At 46.9% G+C, this 26,836-nt stretch overlaps 1 protein-coding gene across 1 annotated transcript in view; it reads left to right on the forward strand.

The window, feature by feature from the left end:
• Positions 1-13: 13 nt before the first annotated feature.
• The window catches only part of NEURL1 (neuralized E3 ubiquitin protein ligase 1), a 132,548-nt gene continuing 105,725 nt past the window's right edge, over positions 14-26,836 (forward strand). The window contains exon 1 of the mRNA XM_026050739.1: positions 14-119. Coding sequence (XP_025906524.1) covers positions 35-119 — 85 coding nt within the window. The 5' untranslated portion in view covers positions 14-34. The remainder of the gene's footprint in view (positions 120-26,836) is intronic.

Here is a 26,836-nt window from a genome sequence, read left to right on the forward strand (position 1 = left end):
GTTCGGCCCGGCTCAGCTCGGCTCGGATGCCGCCATGGGGAGCAGCTTCTCGAGCATCCCCGCGCTGCCCCGCGGCGGCCAGGGCCGCCTGCACCGCGCCCGCCACCACCACCTCAAAGGTACGGAGCGCCGGTACCCACGCGCGGCCGGCGCCGCACGGGCACGGCCACCTCACGGGCAGCCCACGCGGGTTGGGCACCCGCGCGGGGGGATGTTGCGGGGACGCGTTCGCAGCGGCTCGCGGACGGTCTGTGCCCGGCGCGTCGCGGGGAACACCCGGTCGCCCCCCAGGGAACCAGGTCGCCCCACGCGCCGTTCCCCGAGCGGCCGCAGGCACCGAGCGACCCGTCGCGCCCGGCTCCGTCCCCGTGCCGAGCGAGCCGGACTTGTTGCCGCTTCCCCCGGCGCCGCGGAGCCGGAGGAGCCGCAGCGGCGCCCACGTGCCCTAGCAGGGAGCCCACGTCCCCCGCGCTGCCCCCCGGCTCCGCGCGGGGAGCGCAGCCCGCGCGGTGCCGCGTTCCCCGCGTTTGCGCCATTCCCCCCGCGCCTGGTGCGGGTGGAAGGGGCGCGCAGCGCGGGGCAGCCCGTGGCGGGACGCGGGGCAGGGGCCGCGTGGAGCCCCCGCCACGCGCGGGCGCGGAGCCCCGTGCGCGGCGCGCGGGCTGCACCGCCGGGGCGGGTTTAGCGGCGGGGACCCCGCTGGCAGCTGGAGCCGCCCGCAGCCGATAAGGATTTACAGGCTGTGGAGCCAGCAGCGACCTGCCGCTTAATCCGTTATCACCGACGTACCCGAGGTTTCCAAGATGCCCTGTATGAATCACCTGCTTTTTGCCTTTTTTTTTTTTTTTTTTACAATGCTTTTGTTTCTTGCTGTCTTTAGTTTCCCTTTGCATGAGCCTGCTGCCCGTGCAGAGGCAGAATTGCTCTCATGCTGCAACGTAGCACAACCCCAAAATCATCTCAATTTGGAGTAAAGAGTTAATGAGGCGCTGTCTATGTTGTAAAAACCAAGCAACTGCCAGGGACAATATGTGCCTTTTCTGTCTGTTTTGAACCGGACTGCCTCCGGTCCTCCATTTAAATGCAGAATAAACAAGTCTGATCAGATCTGACAGGTTCCTGTAAAATGGTCCGGAGGCATAGCATCAAAAGTATGAATGTCACACAGTTTTGCTGCATATCTGCCATTTAGCATTTTGTAAAGTGTATTTTAATTGAAGGTCCCCTGCTCTTCTTCRCTTCGTCCCTGGCTCGGTGTTAGGGACGAAAAGAGCTGGTTGCTCTGTGATCACTGGGAGCCTTCGGCCACCATCTGGCACTGTCCTCCTGCAGATGACCTCCTCCTAAGCCAGTGCCAGGGATAATTTCGGCTTATTCTTGCTGAAGCCATGAGGGCATTAAGTTTTCCATAGTTGTCTAGGGACTCTAAAGTCCGTCTCTGAACCTTTACATCTCTGCTCCATAAGAAATCTCCATATGTAGAAAATCTGCTTCCTACATGCAGTGACACTGTAAGCTCCAACTCCTTTCTATTCCTACTAATCCTGCAAAAACCAGCAGAGCTTCTGCTGGATCATGCTCAGAGCAACACACCAGTTGTCCCATCATCTTTATTAAAGCAGATCTTCTGAAAACCCTGAGATGCTTTAGTGACATTGAAGGCATAAGAATACAAAAGTGGCAGAAAATTTGCTCGCTTCTGGTGGTCATGCATGAGAAGAAAAGTGTCCACCCGAATTCTCAATTTATAAAGCAGGKTATCTGAACAAGGCAGGTCTTTTTGGAAGCTGCTTGGTGCAGTAAATCTAGACCCCCTGGTTGATCTCAGAGGTGCTTCCCTGAGTAGGACAGCCCTTTAAAACCTTATTTGCAKTAGGACTTTATGCTGCTGTTCACTAGAAACCACAATTTGGCAATATCACGAGGAGAAGGTGGAGGTGAGATTATTTTCAGCTCCTGTGAGTTTTTCATGCCCCATAGCCCAGATGTGGCTTTTTCCATCGAATGATGAAGGGTAATCCATCTTGTCCTTCCTTAATGCCAAGCAAAAGGCTGCAAATGTTGGTAGCAACCTGCTTATGAYGAGCTCCAGGAGGCAGCTGCTGTGAACATGGTTTATGGTAGCTGTCACACAAGGTAGGTATGGACACAATCCTGATGGAAGTGGAAATGAGTGGAAAAGCTCCAGCCAGAGCTAATCTCTYGGATTTTGAGATGAAAAGGCAAACCAGTCCGTTCGTTGTGTCTCCACCAGTGTCTCCGTGTACTGTTTAATTATGAGTGCGGGGGCAGCCTGGCCTGAGCTGTTCCAGTCCAAGGGCTGCCAGTGTTCCTAAGGGGAATATCCCCCATGCAGCCCGTCCCACTGTCCTATGGTTCTTTTGAGACAGTTTATGCAATTTCCCCTCTTAATTCTCCTTTTTAGTTCTGACATAGCTCCTTCAGTTATCTTCCTCATCTAATTAGCAGCTTTCAAGTTTTTGTACCTGTAGCATTTTTGCCTTAGCTCTTGCCCAGCCCTTATAGCCGTATGTAACTGCTGTGATTTGGACACTCTTAAGGCTGCGCTTAGTTCCCGGATTTGCTGGTCCAGTTTTTGCTAGTCCTTGGGTCAGAGGGGAGGGCATGGGACCTGGATGCCATTTCCTGGGCTCTCCAAGCAAGTGGCTCTTCATCCTCACTGGTCTTTGTGTCCTGAGCTGCAAGGAGACTTAGCCACTTCTGGACAGCAGATCGATGGGGCACTATGAAGCTAAGAGGTATTACTGTCTCCTGTGTTAAATCCTTTCTTCCAGCCTCCAGGTCCATTTTTCTGATCTCCCCTGCACACCCTCTTGCTTTGGAAGATAGTGGGTAGCCACTAGCAAGATTTCCTCTTGTGAGTGTTCTCACAGGTCTGTGATATTTATGCAAAGGAGTGCATGAAGCGTGCTGCATGACAGAGCCCCCCGAAATGGCTTGGGGATCCACTTTTCAGCAGTGGCTGATTACTGACGGGTTATTCCTTTATTATTGATACTACAGTGAGCATCTGGAGACTCCCATCAACATCTGAGTCATGTGCTGGCATGGTCTGTGCCTAAAGGTTATGTGATATTTACTGCTGTTTTATACAGATAACCCTTACTCATGTGGGTGGGTGTTTTCTATGGGACGAGTCCGGGCTCCAAAGTACCATGTGAAACAGGCTGGAAGGACCTTGGCAGAACACTTCTCTGTTCCTTTCTATGCTTAGGAAGCCTCCTGTCAGAGCCAGCAATCATTCGCTGAAGGCCCTAACTCTGCCCTCCTGGCACCAAGCCTCCCAAAAATGCAACTTGCTGGGAAGCAAATTACCACGGGAGCAGCAGCTGTGCTGCTTTTCCTTGCACATGAGGAAATACACAGTGATAGAGTCTTTACCTGCATTTCAGCAGTTGCTATTCCAGGCATTATATGTCCCATACAAACAGGTCAGATTTCTCTTTTTTTTTTTTTTTTCTTTCCCTTCCAGTAGTATTTTATGAGTATCTGAAATGAATGCAGAAATGCTCATCTGGCTGATATAGGCATTTCAGTAATTGTAGGCTGTTGACAGGAAAAAGATTCCTGTTGCCAGCTCCATTTTGTGTACTTGCTGGATAACACTGTGCGRGGAGAAAAGGGACATAAGGGGCTGATGAAGTTGGGATTAGAAGTGGGGGTGCAAGTACCCCTGCACAGGGGTGTTGTAGCGGTGCTGCCTCCCTTGCTGATCCCTGCCATCTCACAGGAAAAACAAGTATCTTCAGCTCCTTTGGCTGTCATAACTGCTTGAAGTCTCATGTCACCTTGTCCCGGCTTTGCAGAGGTTCTCGCAGCCTCTGGCCTCCATCCTTATGGCTTTGAAGGCTGCCTCCTGCTTCCCGGCCTTCTGCTTTCGTTCTCTCCTGGCTGGTGCTTCCTCTGACCAGTGTGTCTGGGGTGCAGGTGGAAGCTTTTCTTTTGCTTCAGGTTTATATGGTCTCCTCTCTTGCACTAGATTTTTTTTTTTTTCTCAAGCTGCTGAACTTTGATTTATTGCACTTAACTACCTGTAATTGCCCAGTGCTCCAAACACAGTAATTTACTAGGCTTATTTCGCATTTCCCATATTGCTTTTTGTGAGGCCCTGAAGCCTGKTGAGGCAGCAGGTATTGGTGCAGTTTGTCAGAAATAGCCCAGGAAATCTGGTGCTGCTTTGTCAACAGGTGATTCAGGGTATTTTCACACGGCAAAAAAGGCTGCTCTTGAAAACCACCAAGAACCAAAAGAGGAGTGGAGAGAGTGGAGTGAGAGGAGGCAGTTTTCCTTGTCTAACTCTGAGTGACAAGGGCCGCAGGGGCCTTGCTTCATTTGGCTTCCTTTGCTTYGTTTGGGTATCCCTGTACCTGGGGAGGTTTTCAATACAGAGGCTTGGCAGATTTCAGGCTCGGTAGCTGTTTTTCTTGCCTGCTGCTGCTGGGATTGCGGGAAGCGGCTACTTCTGCAGGGCTGAAATTGTTGCCCGTGGCAAGTGCACCAGAACACGTTGTTTTGCTTCAGGTGCATAACTATCCGGCTGGCTACCAGGCAGCAGTAGCTGGAAATCCATGTGCTCTGCCTTAGTCTGCCTTGAAAATTTAGGATGTCTAAGCAACCTGTGCGTGACCTGTTCCGAGGARTGGGGCTGGCAACACATCTGCTCCAGGATGGTCTCTCTGCAGCCGTGGTTGATCTGAGATGGACGTGAGCTGCAGCACGGTGCTGTGCTCGGCTCTGTGCGCTGGCAAATCCCAAGGCAGCTCTTAACTTTAATCACAGCTCTGTGCACGTGCTCGGTTCTGGGCTGCACGCTGGCAAATCCCGGAGTGGTTTGGAGTGCAAGAGCTGAATTTTAAGTGAAAATTAGAATCTGGCAATGGTTAAAATGTCTGCTGCGACTATAGTGCGTACACATGAAGCCGAGCGAGCGTTCAACCTAAGATTGCAGTTTTACCTGCATGTGCATATTGCTCATTATTTAGCCTTCTAGTTACTGAAGTTGAATAGGATGTAGGGCAGAGCATGTCATGGTGATGCTATATTTATGTAATATTCTGCTGGTGTACCTTAGCTCAACTCTTTACTGAAGTGTAGGAAAGGATTCTCCGTTCTCAGAAAACTGTCAGGTTAAACCTCGGGGCTATTCTATGAAAAYAGAATATTTCTATGAAAATTTCTATTTCTATGAAAATAGAAAATATGAAATGTGCATCTGAATAGCTCTTGATCAGCCTCGGAGATAAAACACCATGCACGTTTTCTTTCGTTAAAAGATGTGCAATGCACAAAGCGTAAACATTTTTTTAAAAAACTTGTAATAAACTCTTAAAATAAATTTTGAGGGTACTAGCATTGCTTGCAACATCTCGTCCCTCTGTTTACTCCTTCATATTCAATATTTGTGGTTTCATGCTGCTAATGTGGACGCTTCCAGACCTTCCTTCATGTGTTTGCTTACACATATGTGTGTGGACATGTGCAGGGATTCCCTTTTGCCTGCTTTTCGGAGATGATCTCACCATTTTCCTGGTATATCCAGAGCACATGCTATGTCCAGCATCGGGACTTGGGAAGACTGGCAGCTGCCAGGTTATTTTCCAATAGCATTTCAGTCCTTTCAGCAGAGCAGTGGCTGGGAGCTCTGTAACTACTTGATGCAAACAAATACAGCTGGTGAACCAAGCTGGTGGATTAGATACAGGGCTATGTATATGTATATATATATATATATATTATATATTATATATAATCCTGCACTGGTCTGTCTTTGACTTGGTCTGCTGACTTGTTTGCACTTTGCTTTTGGGCTCCCTTTGCTKGTGCCATGGAGGGTGACTGGGTGCAATATATCATGACGATGAAAACTTCACGTGAGGCTACAGAAACCACTGCCGAGCATCTTCCTAGGCAGGCGAAGGGAATATTCTGGGAAGCAATGGTGTGAACAGCTGAGGAGGGATAAAGTTGATGAAGAATTCCTCTGACCTAGTGGGAATGTTTCTCCTTTTGGAGGTATGCTAAGAAACTTGTTATGTTGGGTCAAAGAAAACGTTCTGTTGGTTTTCATACAAAATCTGGGTGGATGGTAGTGGCAGGTGGGCCGGGAGTGGCAGGTTTCGAGCATTTCCACACACTTTTCTTGGAGGAGATTCAGAAGGTGCTAGAGATACCTTTTCCAAAAGGGCGGGAAAGGTGGCAGCAACGTAAACATCTTCTCAGGAGCAGTCACACCTTTCCTGAGATGGCGTTTTTATTTTTAGTGGTGGTATTGATTTTGGTAAACAGGGAATCTCAGTGCTTTTAAGAGGGATCTCTTGCATTCACTGAATTTTGTAGTGTTTTGTCAAGCAAGTAAAAAGAATTTCAACTGCAAGGTGTATTTATAGTCCTTGACAGTGCTGCGTGTGGTCAATGAATCTGCTAAAAGGCAAATAGATTGATGTATAGCAGGGCCAGAATTTTCCAATATGTTGCACCTGCTTTAGGGTTACCCTTTGAGAAGAGGTCTGATCTTATGGGCACAGCAGAGAAGGAGCCGGTGCTTGGGATGCTGAGCAGAGCCGGAGATGTGGACTCCTCTGTCCCACTGGAAGTAACCAGGGCCCTTCTGGGGTACTGGCTTCTTCCGTAGGGACCTGAGTGGGAGCRTGAAGGTCAGTCCTTGGCACTGGGATTGGGCTGCTCTGAGGGGCTTGCACGCGGGGAGGGGATCGCGAAGAGGATCCCTTCCCACACGGAGCAGCGGAGCAGCAAAGCGGGAATGGCAGCAGGATGCAGGATGCTGGGAATTCAATCCCCCTTTTCCCAGCTTACTTGTTGGGAACATCTTCCAGCCCTGGTGTCCTTGGAAGCTGCAGCTCCCTTGCCCCTGCCCTGCTCCAAGGCCACGTAATCGTGTTGTGCTTGATTCATTCTAATTTACATTGACTTCCCATATGTCAACATACCATTTTAAAACCCCACTGATCATCTTTTATCCTCTGTTAGGCATAAGCTCTGCTTGATTTCCCTTTAACTGCTACTTGGATGGAGACGTGCCTGTGTTTTGTGCTCTGCTGCTCATCAACACCATCTAATGYAGATTAGCTTCAGAGTCTTAACTTGCTACGGGAAAGGCTTTTGCCAGGTAAGCCGAGCAGCTGTAGCTCCTGAGCTTAGCTGAAATCCAGGTTCCAGCTCTTTGTCAGAAGGTCAGTTCAAATCTCCCTCAATCATATCTGTTTAATTTTGCATTTAATTCTATTGATACTAATCTGGATTTATTTGAGCAGCTAGTGCCATTGCAGTTTTTATATCTATTGTGTAGGTTCATTTGGGTCCGTGATGCATACTTGGTTTTTACACTTTAGCGAGTTATTTACTTAGTAGGAAGGGATGAGGTGGTTTCATATAGAAATATTACAGAGTTTTAGAAAGCAGGATACAAATAACTTTAAAAGTTGCCAGCAGAATCTGAATGAGTCATTTGAACAGATGTGACAGAGAAAGGAAAAGAGATTTGTGTCTCACTAATCTATTATGTTGCAGCATTGCAATATGGAAACATGAGAAGAGGAGCTGAGATGATTTGTCTATAAAAATGCAGTGAGCGCATTATAAAGGGCCTGGTTAACCTCTGACATACAGTGCTGGATTTCTACATGCCTCTTCCTCAACTTTCTGCGTATCATTTAATGTACGTGCGTTAGCAGTTGATCCCTTTAACAACTCCACACTTTTCAGGGATAAAATTTACTCATTGGGGTGTAAAAAAASCTCCCTATTTAATTAGGTGAATACCTTTTTTTGAAGACTTCTTGCAGGTTCAGGGCTGAGATGCCAAGTGATAAATCCTGACTGCCAGGAGCCTTATTCCTCCGGCTGAAATCCATCCTACCTAATGGCCTCCATAGACAACCTGGTGTTGGGTGTGCTCCCTTTAGACACTTGTTCTCAGCCAATGTTGGCATGAATTGCCAGAAAGATTGAAAATCAGCTGGAGGTTCCAGCTGGAAAAGAGGTGATCCTGGAGGTGGGAAGGGCAGCAGTGGATGGAACAAGCTCTCCTAGGGCTTGTCCATGCTCTGTGTACCTGGTGGCAGAGCAGCTAATGCCACTCTCCAGCTGTCAATCCAACCTGAGGCCCAGGAGGAAAAATTGCCAAAGGATGAGTGGGAAGAGAGACTGAGGGTAAACTCCCAATTGGAAATCTTAATATCACATCCATTATGAATAACCCCATGCATTTTTTTTTTTTTAAAGCTTCAAGCGAAGTTGTGACACAGGGAAGTGTCAGGCAAAATAAAAATTTCTTACTTGCTGTGGTCTTACAACAAAGGTTTCGTGATACACACCCCTCAATGCTACTATAAATAGTCCTGTTATCTAATCTCCYAACTCAGAAGATGACAGAAGATTAYGAGGAAGGAAGCAGTTCAGGGTAGCTTTTAGCTATTTTCCCACTGCTTCCCTTGCTTCCACGGGAGCATTATTGCAGTGCCTCTTGCGATTCATATGGAGACAACGTTATTCAGAAGTACAGGATGTCACTAGGAGGAGGAGAGTTCAGATAAAACCCTGAAGATTTATGACACGGTTTAGATAAGGCCATGTGGGAACTGCGACGAGGGAAGTCACGATAATTCACAGTCTAGCAGCGCTTTCCAGGGTGAGGTGAGAGCTTTCTTCATGCTCCATGTTGTGTCAGGTGTGGAGCGCGATGGCTCTTTTAATGAGGTGCTTTCAACGCTGTCCTGCAGAGAGGACCAGTTGCCCGATGATTAGCCATGATACATAACGTAGTACGTCTCTGTCCMTACAGACTTAGGACCTGACCCCAAACCACCAGAAAGACCTTAGAAAGTGGTCAGGTGCTGAAATCTTCTGGGTCTCTGGCAAACCTTTTGGTGGAGGACCTTGGAAAATGATAAAGCCTGAGGAATTGTGTCTTAGGGCAGCTGTTGCCAAGAGGCAGAGAGGAGAGCTTGTRCCATCCCCTCGTCCTAAAATAGACTGATGTCTAGGGAGGTAAAATGATTTATTTATTTTTTTGCACAACTTGGCAGCAGGAAGTTCATCCCTTCCACACAGCAGTTCTGCATCCTCTCATCCTGCATGGCACCCTCACCATCCTCGGGAAGGCACTGATTCCACCACCTTTGCTCCTGGAAGTACATTTTTTTTTCATAGTGCAGCTCAACTAAGTCAGGTTTTATTGCTGAGAGGCTCCCTGTGTGTCATACACTGGAGCAGCARAGCAGGGCATCTTTGTTCGGATTGTGGCAGCTGTTTGAATTCAGTAATGGGTATCAAGTAGCTAAGTCTTTGCATGAGTTGATTTGTTAAATTAGAAAGGGTTAAAAGGAGGAGTCATTTTTGGAATAAACACATTAAATAGTTATGTAGTGGTGGAGAGTTTCAGCTACGTATTGGATGCTGTTTTATTATTCTAAGTGGTTGTCCAAAGTCCTCAGACCATCAGAGTAGAAGGCTGTGAGAATAACACATTTCTGTAGATTTACACCAAAATACTTGAGCCGAGTTCAAAGAGCTTAATGTCTTTGCTTGGGACATTCATTGGTGTCTTTAAGGATCCAGCCAAATGCAGAGCCACAGCTCTAGACTAGAGAGGCCAGTAATTATAAAGAGGAGTTGCTCCATTGCCCCCAGCGTATGGCAACATGGCTCTGGGAATGCTCGAGGAGAAGGGACACTTTGCAAGCAAAATAATGTCTGCTTACGTCTTTTACAATTAGATATATTTACTCTACATGTACAATTGCATATAATTTATTGTTATATAATTCCATTTTTTTCCTGTAAAGTTATGCATATTTGCCCATTAACATGATGGATGGGGTGTTTTAATTTTAAATATATCTTTTAGCATATTGATAAGTAGCCAAACCCCCTAGAAAAGCTGTTACGTGCCTAAGAAACCATCGCAAGTGCAGCYCTTGGTTCAGTTTGCTCTCTCTTCCTCCTACCAGTAGTCTGTTGTGTTTCTTGTTTAATTTATTCTCTAACTTCACCTTACATAGCCTCTGACATTTGTTTTTGTATATAGCTCATTTATAGCTCTACTTTTTTATTCTGTTTTCTCATCACCTACTTAATCAGTCTTTTATCCTTATTAGACATAATTTAGCCTTTTAAAATTTCCGTGGGCCGTCCTGAAACCCTTGAATGGTGATTGCTTGCAGCCAAACAAAGAGTCAGGATGAGGCTGAACTGTTGATCCATAAGCTTAGGCCAGGTACCTCACTTGCAGTGCCTCAGAGCTCAAAATTGGCATTAGTAACTGCTACTTATAAATTACCTGCTGTGCCCCACAAAATAATAYGATGCTGTAACTATTTATGCCAGTTAAAGTGCCCTGAAGTATTCAAATAAAAGATAAATGCATAGGGAAAGCATATCCTGTATAGGAAGGTTATTGTATAAAAGAAAAGCAGCCTTGCTTTGTCTGTAGGTCAYGTTGACGGGCAAACTGGAAAATGTACAAGACATGGGTTTGGGATAGGCTCGTTTTCGGGGGGATATCCATAGCTGCTGCTGTTGGGTTATTTTCAGGTGTTTATAGATGAGTGAATGACCCAAATATCGTTTGCGGCTGTGACTATTTCATTTCCATGGCAATGCAAATACGGTCCGTAAAGGCTAAGAGCTCTGCATCCAATTTAGCAGTGTTGCTTTGGCAACCCCATGCAGGATGCAAACAGTCTCCTTGGAAACACTTCCTAAGTGTCATTAGATAAGCKATGGTTACAAACATGGAAGCAGATCGGGATGAGAGACAGGCTCTTGCACGATGTCTTTTTATAGCCCCACACATCAGGGTTGATCAGGATGGTGAAAGGAGGGAGAAAAGATACCTTGAGGACCGTCACTCTCGTTAGTGTCCTGCATGTTGTGGAAAAGAGCACATGTTGGGATGGGGTTTTTCGTCTGGGGTCACGTAAGTGAATGGAGGACATGTCCCTGCTCACGGATCTGCATGTTGGAGCCTGCACAACTGTCCTCCCTCTGCTCCCGGCCAGGCAGCCCTCCTGCCCTCCTCATATCAGCATTCCCGGTCTCCGTGAGCTCTGCACGTAAYGACTGGGAGAGGGAAGGAGAGCCCAGAGCCCCGTAGTGCAAGTGCCGTCCCACCTCCTTTGCCCCAAGGACTGGAGGTGCCGTCAAGCGCCAGCTCTGCCCTTCCCTGCCAAGACATTTCTCCTGCTCTGCATCTTTGCCCTCCAAATTTGGGCTTATTTGCAGAACTCTGAAGACTCTTTTCCTGGAGGTAGTGGCATGGTGGGGGTGAAAGTGGGAAATGGAGCTGTTTAATGCTCAGGACAGGGCAGTTATTTCCGTTGTTGGCACTGTCATATAGAGTGTCATGAATGGAGGCAGCTTTCTCAGCACCTACAATAACTGATTTCTTCCAAAAGGCTCTGTTTTTGGATTGAAGGGGTTAGACAAACATACTGGCTATGGTTTAAAAACTCCTCTGTTTTGTACKCTTCTCTGTCACCGAGAAAAGCTAAAAAGTATAAAAAGAATATGACCTAAAGGCTCAGAAATCAGAAAGCAAACAAAAGAATTATCTCTGCTTTTCCTTTAAACTGATCTTTATTTTGATCCCTCTGGGTTAGGCCTGTGGATCTCATCCATGGAGCCTGAATTCCTGGTGTCAGYTGGACATGTGAAACAGTGATGGAAGGAGCCAAGTTCCCAGGGGCATCCATAGACCTTTATTCTGGTTTGGGATGAAAGTTTGTAAGAGCAGGTTGGTTTTATCAAAAGCTTGGGGCGGCTTTGGTGGGCAGAGGCAGTTGGACTTGTGTGTGTCTTTCAGAAGTCCTCTGAGCTCAGGCTAGGCCAGACTCTTGCAGCCAAGCAGTGCCTGGATGTGATGTTCAGGTCCACATGGAYGGACAGTGACAGGGACTGCCCGGTCCAGCGGTCCCCCGTCACTTCAGCATCCTGCAATTCAGACACCTGGCAAAAGACAGTCCCAGGGATTGCCTTTTTTTTCCCTGTCCTAATCCAAACACTGAATTGAAAGGCCAACAGCCTCTCTTTTCAAGGAGAACTCACCAAGCAAAATAACATCATAGGCATTTCCCCTCCTCCTGGCTTTCTTCCATCTTCATATCGCTCTTATCTCAGGGCTTCTGCTCTGAATGTCAGTGCTAATTAACATGGGCCTTTGGCCCTCCCAGTGCTTCAGGTGTGTTACAATCCAGCGTCTGTTCGTGCACTGGGAGCAGGTCCATCCCTACCTTCCCAGGGGAAGCCAGGGTGTCCATTAAGGAAGCTCATGCCCTTACAGGAGAACCCAAGGACCTGTGGGACCCTCCTGGTGCTCAGGATTCTCAGTGTTCCTGGCTCGGCCGTGGAGGCCGGGCCAGAAGGGCCACCTCAGTGCGACGCTGCTCCGGGGCCAACCTGGCAGAAAGCGCAGCCGCTTTTGTGTTCCCAACACAGCTTCCTGACGCACCTGGGTTTTCCTAGGAGACCTCCCGCTCGCACATGGAGCTCTGAGTGCATGTGGGAGCGCAGGCGCCCGCGCGAGGCCTGGAGCCAAACTCCCCGGCTCGGAGCTCGCGCACCTGCGACGGGAGCGCTCTGGCTTTTGGGCACTTCTGAACACCTCCAATACGAGCAAGGCAGTTCTGGCCTCCAGCCTTTTCTTAAACCTTGTCTTTCCCCTCTTCCCCACAGTGGGAATTGGGAATTTCACACCTTGCCAGAGCAAATCCCTGCATAGGCAGAGATCCTGMGTCCCCATCCAGCGCCTGAGACGCCCGCGTCCTCCCTCTGCACCCATTCCCGACCGCCCAGTCTGGCCTCRCTGCCTGCTCTGCGGACGTGCTCCTTCCCTTGCAGAAAAGCAAGCAGAAGAGCGAGACTGCAGCCAAAAATCCTCCCCAAGCGGCACGGGCAGCCCTGGGCGACCATCACTCTGASGTCTCTCCCTTTCGGCATTCCCCTCCAGTGGCGGATTGCTCTCTGCAAAGCTCTTTTTGCTCAAATCATTTTTTTACCACTTTCTATTGACTGCCTTTTCAGCTGGAGGCCACGCTCAGCCCCCTGCACTCATCCACACAGGCCCCGCTCACACCCCTATCCATTATTTTTGTATCTTCAGTCATCTTCCCTGTGCAAGAGTGTGAGTTATGTTTTTGATGGGCATCCTGGTAGCAGAATATTAATGTATATAATTAAGTTAGGGTTTGGCTCTCGAATCACACTTTCATCCAAAAATTGTCTTAATTACACAGCTACTCCTCTAGGAATTAAGCTATGTTGGGTTTAAATGCTTAAATATGGAGCTAGGGGCTAAATTTCTTTATTCAAGAAGAAAAAAATCCTTTTCTATTTTCAAACCATGTTGTAAACTGTGGTTTCTCATTTTTTRAGGAGGGGAAGAGTAGAGAGAATTGTACAGCTGATTTTTTGTTTTCATCTTCTACATAAGCAGGTGGGACACAGACTATCCTGGTTTATCTTACTCCTTCTGAGTCATTGAAGGACAAATCCTGAGGATCTCACCTTCCTTGGGTTGGTTCACACAGTGTTTTTTTCTCTTTCTTTAACCTCTTAAAACTCAGGCATCCCTAACAGCCAGAAGGAGGATGAAGGGGAATAAAACACCTGCTTTTTTGCCAACTTCTAGTTTGCGAAACATAAAATTAGCTTTAGCAGCAGCCTTAACTTCTTGGTGTTGTAGCAACCTGGAAGAAAAATGTCTCCAGACAGGATTACTTTAGCTTTCTGTGATGCAGCTGAGAACTTATGCTCAATTTTGCTATCAAATCCTCAGCTTTAAACACTGCAGCTGTAAATTAGCAGCCCCTCCTGCGAGTGTGCTGGCGCGTGGAAGTGTGCAGTAAATCAGATTATAGCCACCCTTCATTAACTCTGATGCACAAGACTTCAGCAGCAGAGGTTTGATTCAGGGGAAATGAATGAGGATAGTTAAAGGCAAATATAAATAGAGCTCATTAAAAAACAAACAAAGCAGCCTCTGTTTCATTATGTGACTCTTAACTGCTCCATGAGAGCAGAAGCAGCTCTCAGAGGCCCCCGGCAGCCTTGTTCTCTGCATCTTCTGCAGAGACCCTCGCAGCCTCCTAGGAGGGGATGCAGAGCCCACGTGCACCTTGCACGGGGAGGAGCAGGGGGAGAGCAAAGCGAATGCACGTGCGTGTGTGCAAATCCTGCTGCGACCTGGAAAATCAGGATAGGCTGCATGTTGCAGAGCATGGTGTGTAGGGGTCCTGTGCCCAATTACAAGCACTGTCGCCTGATTTACCTGCTCTTCATCCCAGCGTAGGTGGATTTGTTCATTTCTGTTGTTGTTTTTTTTTTAAGTGCATGTGTTTTGGGGAAGGGAGAAAGTAAAAAGTGGTGATTTACTCAGAACATGGAAAAAAAAACAGCCARAGCAAGGAAATATAGTGTATAGAAGCCTGTGCAGAAGAATTAAGGGCTGCAGGATGCTATTCAGAGCTTCCAATCCACTAATGTACCTTCAGCCATTAGCTTCAATGAGGCTTTCACTGTTGCTTTATTGAATAGGAGAGCTAACCTTCATGAGAGCCTGACAGTGAATGTGAAAAGAGGACTGGAAAAAGGATATTGGACAGTGTTTGAAAGAAGGACTAGTAGTTTGGGAAAAGTCAGCTATTTTTAAAGCAAAGCTGAAATAATTTTTCTTTTTAAAAAGGTGTATTCAAGGGAAGACTGCGTGACTCGCAGTACTATTAGCACAATAGCCCAACAGGGAGATTAATGTTCTGGTTAGGGAAATAAAAATGCAATATCTCTTGAGCAATTTATTACCACTTGCACTGGAGAGGCAAACACCAAACAGCAGCTTTCTGCTATTTATGATTGCAGGAAAACATGGAGCCTTTAAGCCTCACTTGTACTTTTGCTGTGTTTTCCTCTAGCACATCCACCAGTTTAGACCTTCTCTTATCACCAGTTCAATCCCAGTGTGAGTAGCCCTGAGAACACCAAGTCAAGTCGCTGGTATTTTAAAGCATTATATGATGATTCTCCTGTTCAGTGCAAGTTTCATTGGCACGATGCCTGAATGCCAGTCACAAGGGCTCACGCCATCCAATTCTGTGTGGAAAGTCATTCCAAAGTTTTAATTAATTTTAATTCATGATTGCAGAGCAATTCAGCGTGTGCAGATGGAAGTCGGTAGAGAAGTGTTAGTTCATCTCACTGTAATATTTTTTATATATACATATGTCTTACACAAAGAGTTGCGGCTTACTCAGAACCTGGACTGGACTGTGCCTGACTGTTTAATTACTGTTTACACAGAAGTAATTTGCAAAGTGTTAATTTCGGAAATCAATACACTCCAGTCCAATAAATATTTAATGCTCCCATCTGCCATTTTTAGATTAGTTACCAACCCTGTTAGATGAAGTATATGAAACAGTTGTCTGCTGTTGACATAAAGAAGGGTTTTCAGATCCAACTTGAATGGAAACCTAGGAAAAAGCAGGCTCTCTAAACCCAGTTGTATTGTCTTTTCTTGATTAAACATGCAAAGGGAGAGGACTCCCTATGGAGATAACATTATAGCAAGTAGGCTCATATAAAATTACTTCTTCATTTTACAGAGAGAAAATACATTGAATCTTTCTTAATGAGACTATGTGTCATAAGTCAGAGTTCAGCTCACACTGCTGTAATCAGGTAAAAAAWTCTGCTGATGGGAAGGCAATTAGGCCCTGTATTAATAGCCTGGGATGCGTAGACTGGGCAACTAAGCTGTAGTAGTAACATGGGACTTGGTTGATGCCTCTRCTAAGCCTTGGAGCTTGATCTATAGAAAATAAACATAACCTGGYTGTGTTGCAGACAAGCTTGATGGTCTTAAGAAGTAAACGTTGTTCTAGGGTCCTCAGCTGATTTCTTTCTTATTTTTTTTTCCAGCTGCAAAATGGATCAGATATTTGCAGCATTAGTTAACGTTTGTCAAACTCATGGGGAGAGACACATTTTATGAATCATCCCACTGTAAAATGGAGCATCTTTACCACTGGGAAAAGCCTCATAAAAAAAAGGGCGTGATAGTCGTCTTAAAGGGCAAAGGGCAAGGGGAGGTGGAGAGGAATAAGGCTGAGCAGCAGTTATCAGGAGGAAGAGGCAAGAGAGCAGGAGCAGAGGAAGGGACATCCCGGGAGGGGTCTGGGAGACATCCTGGATCAACACAGTGAGTTTGATCCCGCTAGCAGATTTATCCATTGGGCAACCCCAGGAGGTTGAGGGCCTCTGAGAAAAGATGGTGGCTCCATAGATTCGGTTCCTTGGGGAAATMTGGGCCTGGGATGTGGGGAATGGATCTGCAAGGAGAAAGAGAAGAGCTTTGGGACCTGGGCCTGAGAGGACCCACCACCCTGCCCAYGTGGGGCTCCGCTGCGGAGCTGGGATCCCTGTAGGTCCTGGCAGCCTCCGCCACGGCCTCATGTGGCTGYGAAAACGAGGGAGTGAAACTTCTCTCCCTCAGGCTGTGCAGCCGGCGATTTAATTACTGATATTCRTAGAGGACTTGGAGCTCTCCGGATGGGAATGCCCTGTGCCAATGCAAATGTCATTGCTCGCAGTACAACACAGGCCTTGATGATTAGTTCTGTTTTACTGTTTTTCTGGGATAATTATGTTTAATTCATGTGTTGTTTCATCAAAGTGTTTGCCACTCAGGGCTTGGCCTCATCTTCTTAAATAGCTGGATATAAAATTACAATGTGTTCCTCCAGTGAGACCATATTTCCAGAACATCATGACAGCTTTATTATGACACAGAGTTTTCTGTTTAACTAGAACAGATATAGTGAATTATCCTTTAAAAAAATCAAAGTCTCTTGTGGTGGATCATTAGGCTTATGCTATTTTCTATATGAGGTTGCTCTAAATCAACAAACTAAGGCTCTGTAGAGGGGCCATTCATGCCACGGCCTCTAAGCTTTCTTCCTAGGTCCGGACGGGCCAGTACTGTTCATGGGAGACAAACTGCAAAGCAGCACGTGGAGCAGGGCAGATTTTCCAGCAGAAGAGGATCTGCCTTTGAGTCTTTCCCCAGCCCAGTGCTTGCTTCCAGGGATTATCCCTTTGGGATCGGGAAACATGTAAATGAAATTAATAATGACACATCTGCATTAAAAAGTTTTGCTGGATTGTGGAGCAGGCTTCTGCTTTGCTGCTGTGATGGGCTACCTCCGTTTAACCAGACACCACGCTCAGATGCTTTTTTTTGGTGTTCRTGGGGATGGTGATGTGCCAGAAAGGAAAACAAGGAAACATGGGAAATGGTTTTGGAAGCATGAAGTTTGTAGTATGGCTGCTTTCGTGCAGGTCACTCCTTTCTAAGCTTTTAAACTTGGTGGGGCAGCAGGTGCTGAATGGCTGCTCTGTGGCTCAATTAACCAGCATCTAACTTCAGAAATTCTCCAGTGGCTGGAAATAAGAATTAAATTAAGCAATCAGTTTGGCTAACGGCAATGCCTCAGCTGCTAGCACCAACAGTATCTGTTCAACGGAAAGGAGAGTGGAGTCTCGGGCAGTTTTCTTGCTGTGTTTATCTGGTTTTCTGAGGAGGTCAGACCCACTGGTTTGTGTGTGAGGCATTTTCTATGCCTACAGTCTCCTTTGCAGCAACCTCTATAGGAGCATATAAATTAAGCACTGCAGAAATCCACTTGTTAATGGAAGACAGCATGGTCTACTAGTCACAGCATGACTTAGTGGAGACAAATCCCTCTGCTTGACGTTCCCAGCTCTCCCACGCAGATACCAAGGCATTTCACCTCCCTGTGCCTCGCTGTGCCAATGAACAGAGGAAGGAGAGATGTAGCACTGCGTTATTATCATGGTCTAATTCCAATCAGAGCAGAGTGGCAGGAAACAGCAGGCTGTTCTGGGCTCCTGCAGCTCTCATTTGGACCCAAGCTTCTGCCTCCAGATGAGTTCATGGCCAGGTTGAGCTGAGCTCTGCTGGGTCTGTCACGGTCCCCCTGTTTCTGCCACCACCACATGAGAGAATCCAGCCAAGAGGATGCTCTTGGCCAAAARGTAACTCCTCTTCTGCCCAGCTCCTATCCTGAAAGCTTCGTTTTTGACTGACCAGCACCCTGAGCTGCCTTGAAGTGCCATGACATGACTGCTGAGGCAAGGGATGAGATGGGATGGACTGACCAGTGGACGGAGCCAAATCACACCCCAGCGTGGACCCTCTTGTGCGACTTTGTTAAAAATCAAACTTCCTCGGAGGGATCGTTTTGAAGACTGTAAGCGTGTTTGAACTCAGGCCGGGGTTTGTCATTTCGTCAGCTTGCTGGCTTGGGTTGCTGAGCTCTTGTGAAAATCAGGGGACTTCTCCTGCAGTGACAGCCCCGTGCAAGCAGCACGCTCACAGGGGCTTGCACTGGGCTGCAGGGCTGGCCCTTGACGTCCTTGAGACCAGTTTCCCAGGGCTGTGATTCTCGTGTTTTTCTGAACCAAGAGCCAACTGTATATTGTGAATTCAGCAGATAAAGCCAACAAGGAGGTCTTGTTGCACTGCTTCCATCCGGGCACCATCCACCTGCATCCCCATGCCGGAAATGAGGCCTGGGCGTGCACGGAGGCCGGGCTACCCAGTTCAGTTTGGGGAATACCAGCAAGACAGAGTACACTGGCCTCTTCATCGACCCCGAGCCTCCCCACAGAGGCCGATTGTGTCGTCTCCRCAAGCTTCAGCCAAGGAACTCGCTTCCTAAGACCATGTCTCTATATCCTGCAAAGAATATTGAAGTGCTTTCTTCACTGAGGCTGCTCAAAGGACTAGTGTGTGAGCTGTGGTAGAAAATAAAATGGCTGCTAGCAGAATTAAACTTTTATTTTTTCTTTTTCCCCTTATACTCTGCATTGAATTGATCAGGTTCGGGAAAGTACATTGGTTTAAAAGGATGGGACCTGGATCAGGAAAGCACAGAGGTGACAACTCCTGTGAAGTGGTGTGAGAACCAGCAGCCCCCCAAGCCTGSAGGATGTGACCCCAGTATAAAACTTGAATTCTGTGGTCTACTGCTGGGCAGTAAGTGCAGAAGGAGCTTCATAAAAGCGATAAGGAAAGGTGAGTTGGGGAATAACAGTGCTCATATCATGCTGCATTTCCTGGGTATTAGAGCMACTCTGTGATACAGGAATTTAATAGCTTAAGGTTAGCTTATAAACCTTTGGGTAAATAATAATAAAAGAAGGTCTGACAGTTCAGCTCTAGCTTGACTAATGTAATGATAGTATCTGGCTTGAAGAGAAAAATGGGACAGCACAGAAAGTTCCTCTCTGCCATTTGTCAGGTTTGCAGATGTTGTCACCAGGTGACATTCAGGCCTGTGGCACATAGCTTTGGGTCTCTTTTAAGTCTTCTTAACTGCCCCTACCACCTCCCCAAAACAACCAAAAACCACCCCAAACCCACCCTTTACCTGAACCTTGAACCTCTGTGCTTGGTGCATTTGCACTTTGCAGTGATGCCCTTCTCTTTGTGCAGAAAGGAGCTGCCTCCTGCCCAAATTCAATGTGGTGATAGTTTCTTCTAACAACCAGGAAAGAATGAAGCAGGTACCCAAACAGTCTGTTTCTCCTTTACTACATGATAGCATTTTTTAGTGTTAAGAGACCTCTGCAGCCCTAGGCATCAATACAGACTGTGTGGTTTTTAAAGAAAGAGAGGAGCCAGAGATAGGTGATAAACTTGGCCAGGCATTGAGTGCCAATGGAAAGGACTTGTATCTGAGCACATGGGAACAACAGCTTCCTCACTGGRCATTCCCACTCTTCTCCTGACCTACCTCATAGCACTAAAACCTAGCTTTATGGCTTTGGGTRGATTAATTGGGATTAATTGGGGTGGGCTGCTGAGTCATCCTTTCCCATCTGCATATCAGTGCTGCCTCACACCTTTTCTCCCTTCTTATCCCCTCTGGAAGCAGGGAGGGGCTGCTGGAAGTGCCTGTGGCAGAGCTGCCTCCAGCAGATGTATTGTTCCTGGTAGGACCTGCTGTCTCCTCCCACAAGGTTTGCTTGACCTCCAGGTCTTCTGGCTGCATCCAAGGACCCTTAGCGCTTTCTTTCCCAGGTAGATGCTGATGCTGTTGTCTGAATAGCTCCAAAGGGAAGTTATGCATGGAGAAATATGGAGACCTTGGGAGCTCTCCTTTTAATTGTAACTGTGCTCTGCAACTCAGGTGAATTGTCTGTTATATTTTTAAGTATAGAGACTAACCCTTTGTCATTCATTTAGGTAGTAACAGGATCTGGTTTTCAAAGTAGTAATGAACAGTGATAGTTGTGTTTATATAGCAATAAGCTAGAAGCCCCAATTTGGATTATGGTCCATGTGGTCTGGTACAGTAAGGAACACCCAGGAGAGCCCAGGCTTTCCTTAGAGAAAGAACTTGCCTTTCCTGAAAGATCTTCTACAGGTCCATATGACTTGCCTATCTAAGTAGTTTTAAGTCCCCAAGAGTTCAAGTTCACTCTTCTTTGTTTTGGGAGCAGTTTCTTAAAGCAAAATTGAACTAGAATAGCCACTTATGTAAGGTAATGTTATTTGCAGCTTTCTAGGAAAGTGTTGGAAGGGGAAAGTGCAGACCTTCACTGTATTTGGCAGCTTCCTAGGAAAATATCCMTGTGCTAGAGTGCCTTAAAAATAATGCTGTCTGGGAACTTCTTTGGAACCTGCTAGTAGCCAGTGCTATATCACAGGCTTCCTATGTCCCTCTTAATTCTGAAATCATGAAAATTTCAGCCTTAAACTCAAGCTCCTGGAGAACAAAGTGGTTTGTTGCACTTAAGTTTAAAGACGTTTTGTTATTAAGCTGTTCTTTTACTTTTCCCTAGTCCTGGAATGGAGCTTGTGCTTTCATGTGACAACACAGGAGGAGTCTTCCTAAGATTCTCCGAAGGCTAGTTCTCTGGTTTAAGTTTGCTTAAAGATTGTCTGTTGATGCCTGCTGCTATATTGTCTCTTTGGCTGGGATTTCATCCAAGTTTGTAAGTAGAAATGAGGCTCTGCCTCTGAATTTGGAACTAGCTCTTGAGTTTTCCARGAGTGCCAAGTGGCCTGGCATGTGGTATGAACAGCACCGACTTGCTAATAAATCACACGGTCTTGGGTGATAAAAATCAATTTCTGAATTTAGGATACCAAAGAAAKCAGTACCTGTTATTAAGTGAGGATTATTTTTTCTTTTTCCCCTTCTTTCTCCTCTCTGAGTTATTAACAAGATATGTGTTACTGGAAAAATCCCCTCATTATTGAAGAAAGTACTTTTTTTTCTCCCCCCATTACTGAAGACTTTACCCATTYGTCATTTAACCACAGTGCGAGAGTATCCGTGAGCATAAGCTTGTTATTTGGCATTGTGATACTTAACTGGAGGGGAGATGTGCAGCATAAAAGGGGGGCTGGAATAATACAACCCCAGTTACAACCAACCTATGCTTGGGAAATAGCAGTAGTTGATGTTAGCCCTGAGGGGGAGTTATTTCAGCAGTAATCCTTGAATCTTGATCCTTAAATGAGAGAGAGAAAGGAAGGGGGGGGGGGGGGGGAAAGCTCTATAATCGTGACTGTAGCTCTGTGTCTGAACTGTGGCTCATGTTCATCTTCAGTTATTCTGATGTGCAACCGAAGAATTGCCTTGCTAGAGATGTTCAGAGATTGTGATTTCAGAAAGCTGCTAGCTGGCAACTGCGTGCTCTGGCTCCTGTAATTCTTCTGCCATCAGACCAAATAGTTCTCCTTCTCTGTTAAAGGCACATAACTGATGTGTGGGTTTCTTTTTCCTCTCTTGTCTTAACAAGCAGTGATACATGTTAAATATAAGCACCCCTTGAGGCATGCTGTACATTTAGGGGAAAAAAAGATCATTTTCTCAGCTTACATGAGTGTTTAATGTTAATGAAAGCACATGGGTGACTTTATGGAGATGAGGATCTTTATGGGGCATCGTGTGGAACCTGGGGCAGGTGTGGTGGCCTGGCACGTCCTTTATTTTTTGTACAACAAGCTGATGCACTTCATGAACTGACTGTGCACAGTCCCTTGCATTAGCTTCTGGGCACCTGCTTACTGGAAATGCTGACAAAGACAGATGGAATTAAGAAAGAATAAGCATGCAGTTATCAGTGGAGCTGAAAAAAAATAAAAACAAGATTTCAGAGCAAAAATTAAAGGCCTGAATATAGGTAATTTTGCCGAGCAAAGACTAAATGAGAAGAGTAAATAGACTAAATATGTTTGCACCCTATTTGGTGGTGCAAACGTGAGGGAGGAAGACCTATTTAACATGTTCAGTGAGTTTCAACACAGAGGAGTCAAAAGGGAAGACTTGATGTGATGAGCAGGAAAACCTTAAGACATGCCCTGTGCTATAGAGGTCTCGGGCTTTGTAACATTGATTCAGTTCTCAGGTAATGATTTTAGTGGAGGAACAGTCCTTCTCCAGAGGATAAGTTAATAGATTTGGGCCTGAAGGAATTACTCAGGTTGTGCAGCCTGGTCCCTGTCCAGTTAAATTCAGTGTTACAGCAAGTTCTTCTCCACCCTGATCTTACTGAGATCTCAGGGGCGGTGGGAGCCAGGGGACTRATACTAGCCCTGCAGGGGCTTGGGCCTTCATGGTTGATGGGTGAACAGCTCCAAAATGACTAGTTGAAAAGTGCTGCCTAACTGCCCGGGGAGGCCGGGGTRCGCGGCTGTGCTCTTGCATGTCCCCTGTTGCAAACACCTTTGCTTTTCTCCTGCGATTTCTGCTCAGGTCCGTTACTAATCCTGTCTAACAGCTCATGGTTCATTTTTGACAGCCAGAAATACTGGGGATCCAAAAAACAACTGGTAACAAACAGAGCAAGGTTTTGCAGGACCTGACTTTGCTTCCTGCAGGTTTAGCAGCAAAACTTTGAATTGAGAAGGCCTCAAATTAGCCTCTCAGAGCAAAAAGGGCAAGCCTGTGCTCAGGGTTGCAGTTGTGTTTCTTGCTCCTCTGTTTCCTGAAGCAGTTTGCTCAGGATTTATAGAGTTACTGCCTGCGGTGCTGGTGATGGAGGTGCCTACCCTGGAGGGATGACCTGGTCTTCCCTCATCCTTCTGTGTATCTGAGGGAATGCGAGTGTGTCCGTGGCTTCTTCTCCCTCCCTCTGCCATTCCCTCATACACAGTTAAAGGGGGGCACCAAAGGGGGCCCATTTCTTCCCTTCCTTCCTCCTACAGCTGGTTTTCCAGACCAGTGAAAGGAGCGAGTCGCTGCCTGACATCTGGGATGGACTCTGGATGGATGGCTGATGGATACGGGAAAAGTCTGGCCTGTGTTTTTTGTTTTGTCTGTTCCTGTTTCTTCCCCTCCAAGGGGTTGGTGTGAGGGAATGTTATGTTTCAAATGTGTGGGTGGGTGGAGGAATAAAATTATCCGGAGGTGACTGAATCACATTAGTGAGTCATCAATAGTGGAAAGAGGGGGCTTAATATTTGTGAATCAGAAGTGAAACGTACAGACCTGCTTGGGGCGAGAGGGGAAGAAGGGGGCTCTTACATGGACCTGTTTTTTCCCCAGAAGAAATGGGTTCAAGTCTCCAGTGCCCTGGGCTCAAGGCTGGGCCCATGTGGGTGCTGGGGCTCTGCTGATTCCTCAACCAGCCCTTGTMGCTCTGAGGGGCCTGCAAACCTCAGGGCTTCAGCCCCTCTGTGCAAGTGGCTTCTGGTGTGAATGTGGACGTGTGTCCCCACAYCCCACTGGCTCCTCTGGTGGGAGGGCACTGCCGGTGACTTGTAGTTCAGTCAGAGCCAGGTTTTGTGCCTTAAGCAGCCCATTTTCTTTTCCCTCAGTCTGTATATGCAGGCAAGTGGCCCAGGCAGTGAAAGAGGGTGACACACCAACTGTAAAGTAGCAGATCAGGCTGTGGATGTGCTGGGAGCTTCTTTGAACCCCTGTTCTCTGCTCCATGTGAAAAGTGTCACTGTCCAACACCCCCTAARGGAGGGGGATGACCCTGCCACGCAGGCGGCCCATTACCCCGGTGCATTCGCCAGCAGAGAGAGCAAGACCAGAAAGGCTCTGTCCTGGGAGCCTTCCCTTTGAACCAAGGAGCCGTTTGTGCAGGCAACGTGCAGCTGGAGTTCTGGGCTCCTGGGTGCAAGGCCTCTTGCCTGGGTTTGGGGGTGCGTGTGGCAGGGCCGGGCGGCGCGGGGGCTTTTCCCCCCCGTGACCGCCAGCTGTCACTGTTGCCGCACACGCGTCTGCCGGCGGACGCGCTTTGTCTGCCTGTGATTTACAGCTCGTCCCAGCTCTTTAAACCCTGACTTGGGTCCAGGCTGGACTGGGGCACCTTCTGCTCAGCACTGGGAAATGTGTAGGGAAACACTTGTCCCCGCAGTGAGCTGCAGTGGTTCCGTTCATCCCCAGCGCTAGAGAGTATTTAGCCTGGTTTCAACAGCCTGGGCCTGAAGCCTGAGCTTTATCTATCAAAAGGCTCTGTAAAGGCACTGTATATATTTTTAGCACCYATACATTTCCTGCTTTCAGATCTAGCCTTTTAGAGATTTTTTTTTGTTGTTGTTACAGAACTCAAATTGCCTTTAAGTGATTCTCTGGCTAAATAATATGTTAGGAGGATCACAGTAGGATCTAGAAGATATTCTTGGTTACAGTGCCCTTGCAGCCCTTCATTTCTGCTCCTGCATTACCCCGAATTGGGGAGAGCTGAGCCCCCAGCCCCTCTTAGTACATGGGACAGGTACACCCAGTAACTTGACTGTATTTAAGGAAGAGACGAGTAAAACACCACGTTTGAAAGCCTTGTAAATGTAAGGCAGGGAGTTCCCACTGAAATCAAAATACATGCCTATACACACATATTCACTCATCCTTATACGTGTATATATGTGCTACCCTCTTCCATGCTGTATTCTGCATGTGTTTGCCTGCTTTCGATGGAGAAATAAGGATTGCTTGTGCTTGCATGCCGGAATTGCTGGAGTTTGCCCTTGCTCATGGGACAGGGATCAGAGATGATCCTAAGAAGTGCTCCTCTTAGGAGCTGCTCTAAAACTATGTGTAGGAGCAGTTAGCACCTACTCAAGGCTTGGGCTCCTCCTGCCAGAGCTGATGAGCACGAATTGCAATGGCAGTGATGAGCTGGAGGCAGGGAGAGCCTGCAGGTAGCTCAGCCTGCCCGCTCTGTGTTTCAGGAGACCATATGCACATGCTATAAGTGTGTTTTACTTGAGTCCAAATATCCCAGAATGGGCTACTGGAGTGGATTGAGACAGCTTGCTGTTCTTTGAATTAACTCTTAATTTACTTTGTGGAGATTATGCAGCAGCTGAGGAATGCTTTTAAGCGTGACCTAATTTTGGACTTTGATGGACCTTAAGGACACCTCCTTACCTACTGGACCAGGSTCTGCTGTGAGAGGGTCAAACGCAGACTGGGAACTGTGTTATCAGGCAGTGATGCTGCTCGGGACCTAAAGCGAAGAGCAGAGCTTGTCCTCTGATTTAATTCCAGTAAAAGCAAACAGCAATCTAGACAAATTTCCCCATTTAGATTAAATCTTGTCTCAAATGTAATTCAGAAGAGAAACTGAGCTACTGGCAAAGGGACAGATGGATAATCCCAGCCCCTGCTTTCTGTTCATGCATTTTGTTTTCTGTTTATAAACAACAGCCTATGCTTTTGTGTCACTAATGTCTTCCATGAAGCTAAGTGTGAAGAACAGCAAACTTTTTTTTAATAGTTTTCCTCAATTCCTGACCAGATTAGAAACGTTAACTACAATAGGGAAGAATTTGTGGGAACATGTGGCTGTATGTAGCTAGCAACTACATGAGGAGTCTTTTGGGAAGAAGTCAATTGAGTTTCAAACAGGTTTCTTCTCTTGAATCCCCCCCACGACATCAGCAAGGCAGTTTCTGGGCTAGGTGGCTGTGCAGCTCCTGTGAAAAAGGCATCTTTCCCATCTGCATTTCTGCTCTGGATTTGTCAGKGCAGAGGCCTGGGTTTCGGCCAGGTAAGTAGCTGTGCTTGCAGTCCYGCTTGTGTCCTTCGTGTAATTGTGTGTTTATACATGCGGCTTTTGTGCGCGAGAATGGCAAGTTATCAAACAAGCCATTTGTTTCTCTAATAATGTTGGGKTTTTTTGCATGTGCAGTTCAAATAAACACGTTAGCAAGGGAGGCACGCTGTTGTGAGCCTTGGAAAGTGGGTGTTTCATCATCAAACTCGGCAGCATGGAAGGAAACTGATAAGAATTTGGTTCTTTTGGGGCTCTCTGCAGCTTTCCTGCTGCCCAGCGCTCCTCCTGTCTGTTTTTAATTGCTTTATACTGATGCAGTCATTTCTGTTGGGATCCCCAGGGTGCTGCAGTAACACAGGCTGCTGGTAGTGCTCCCTCCGCGGCTGTAACAGCAAAACTCGATTTTTAGCTGCGATTCCTCCTTGCTTTTCTAGTTACTATGGGTGCTGGAAAGAAGGAGAGGTCATTTAATTATGGTGGGGCGACTTAAGCAGTTTCAAAAAGGGGATGGCGGGGAAGTGGCCTGCTCTGTTCTAACTTCATTACAGCAGTTAAAAGATGCAGGGCACAGGGTCTAAGATTGCTGCAAAGTAGTGAGGCTTCTCCTGATCTGACATTTAACGGATTAAGTGCTTGAAAAGAAAAAAGTCTGACTTGTGCACCAGCAGAAAAAGTGGGGAAATAAATTGGAAAAACCATCTGTCATGGGGGCACATGTTAACCCTGCTGTAAATCTGGGAAATTTAAGTGAGTYCATGTG

Source organism: Nothoprocta perdicaria, unplaced genomic scaffold, assembly GCF_003342845.1.
Source record: "Nothoprocta perdicaria isolate Ctin4 unplaced genomic scaffold, notPer1 scaffold_7, whole genome shotgun sequence".
Classification (NCBI taxonomy): Eukaryota; Metazoa; Chordata; class Aves; order Tinamiformes; family Tinamidae; genus Nothoprocta; species Nothoprocta perdicaria.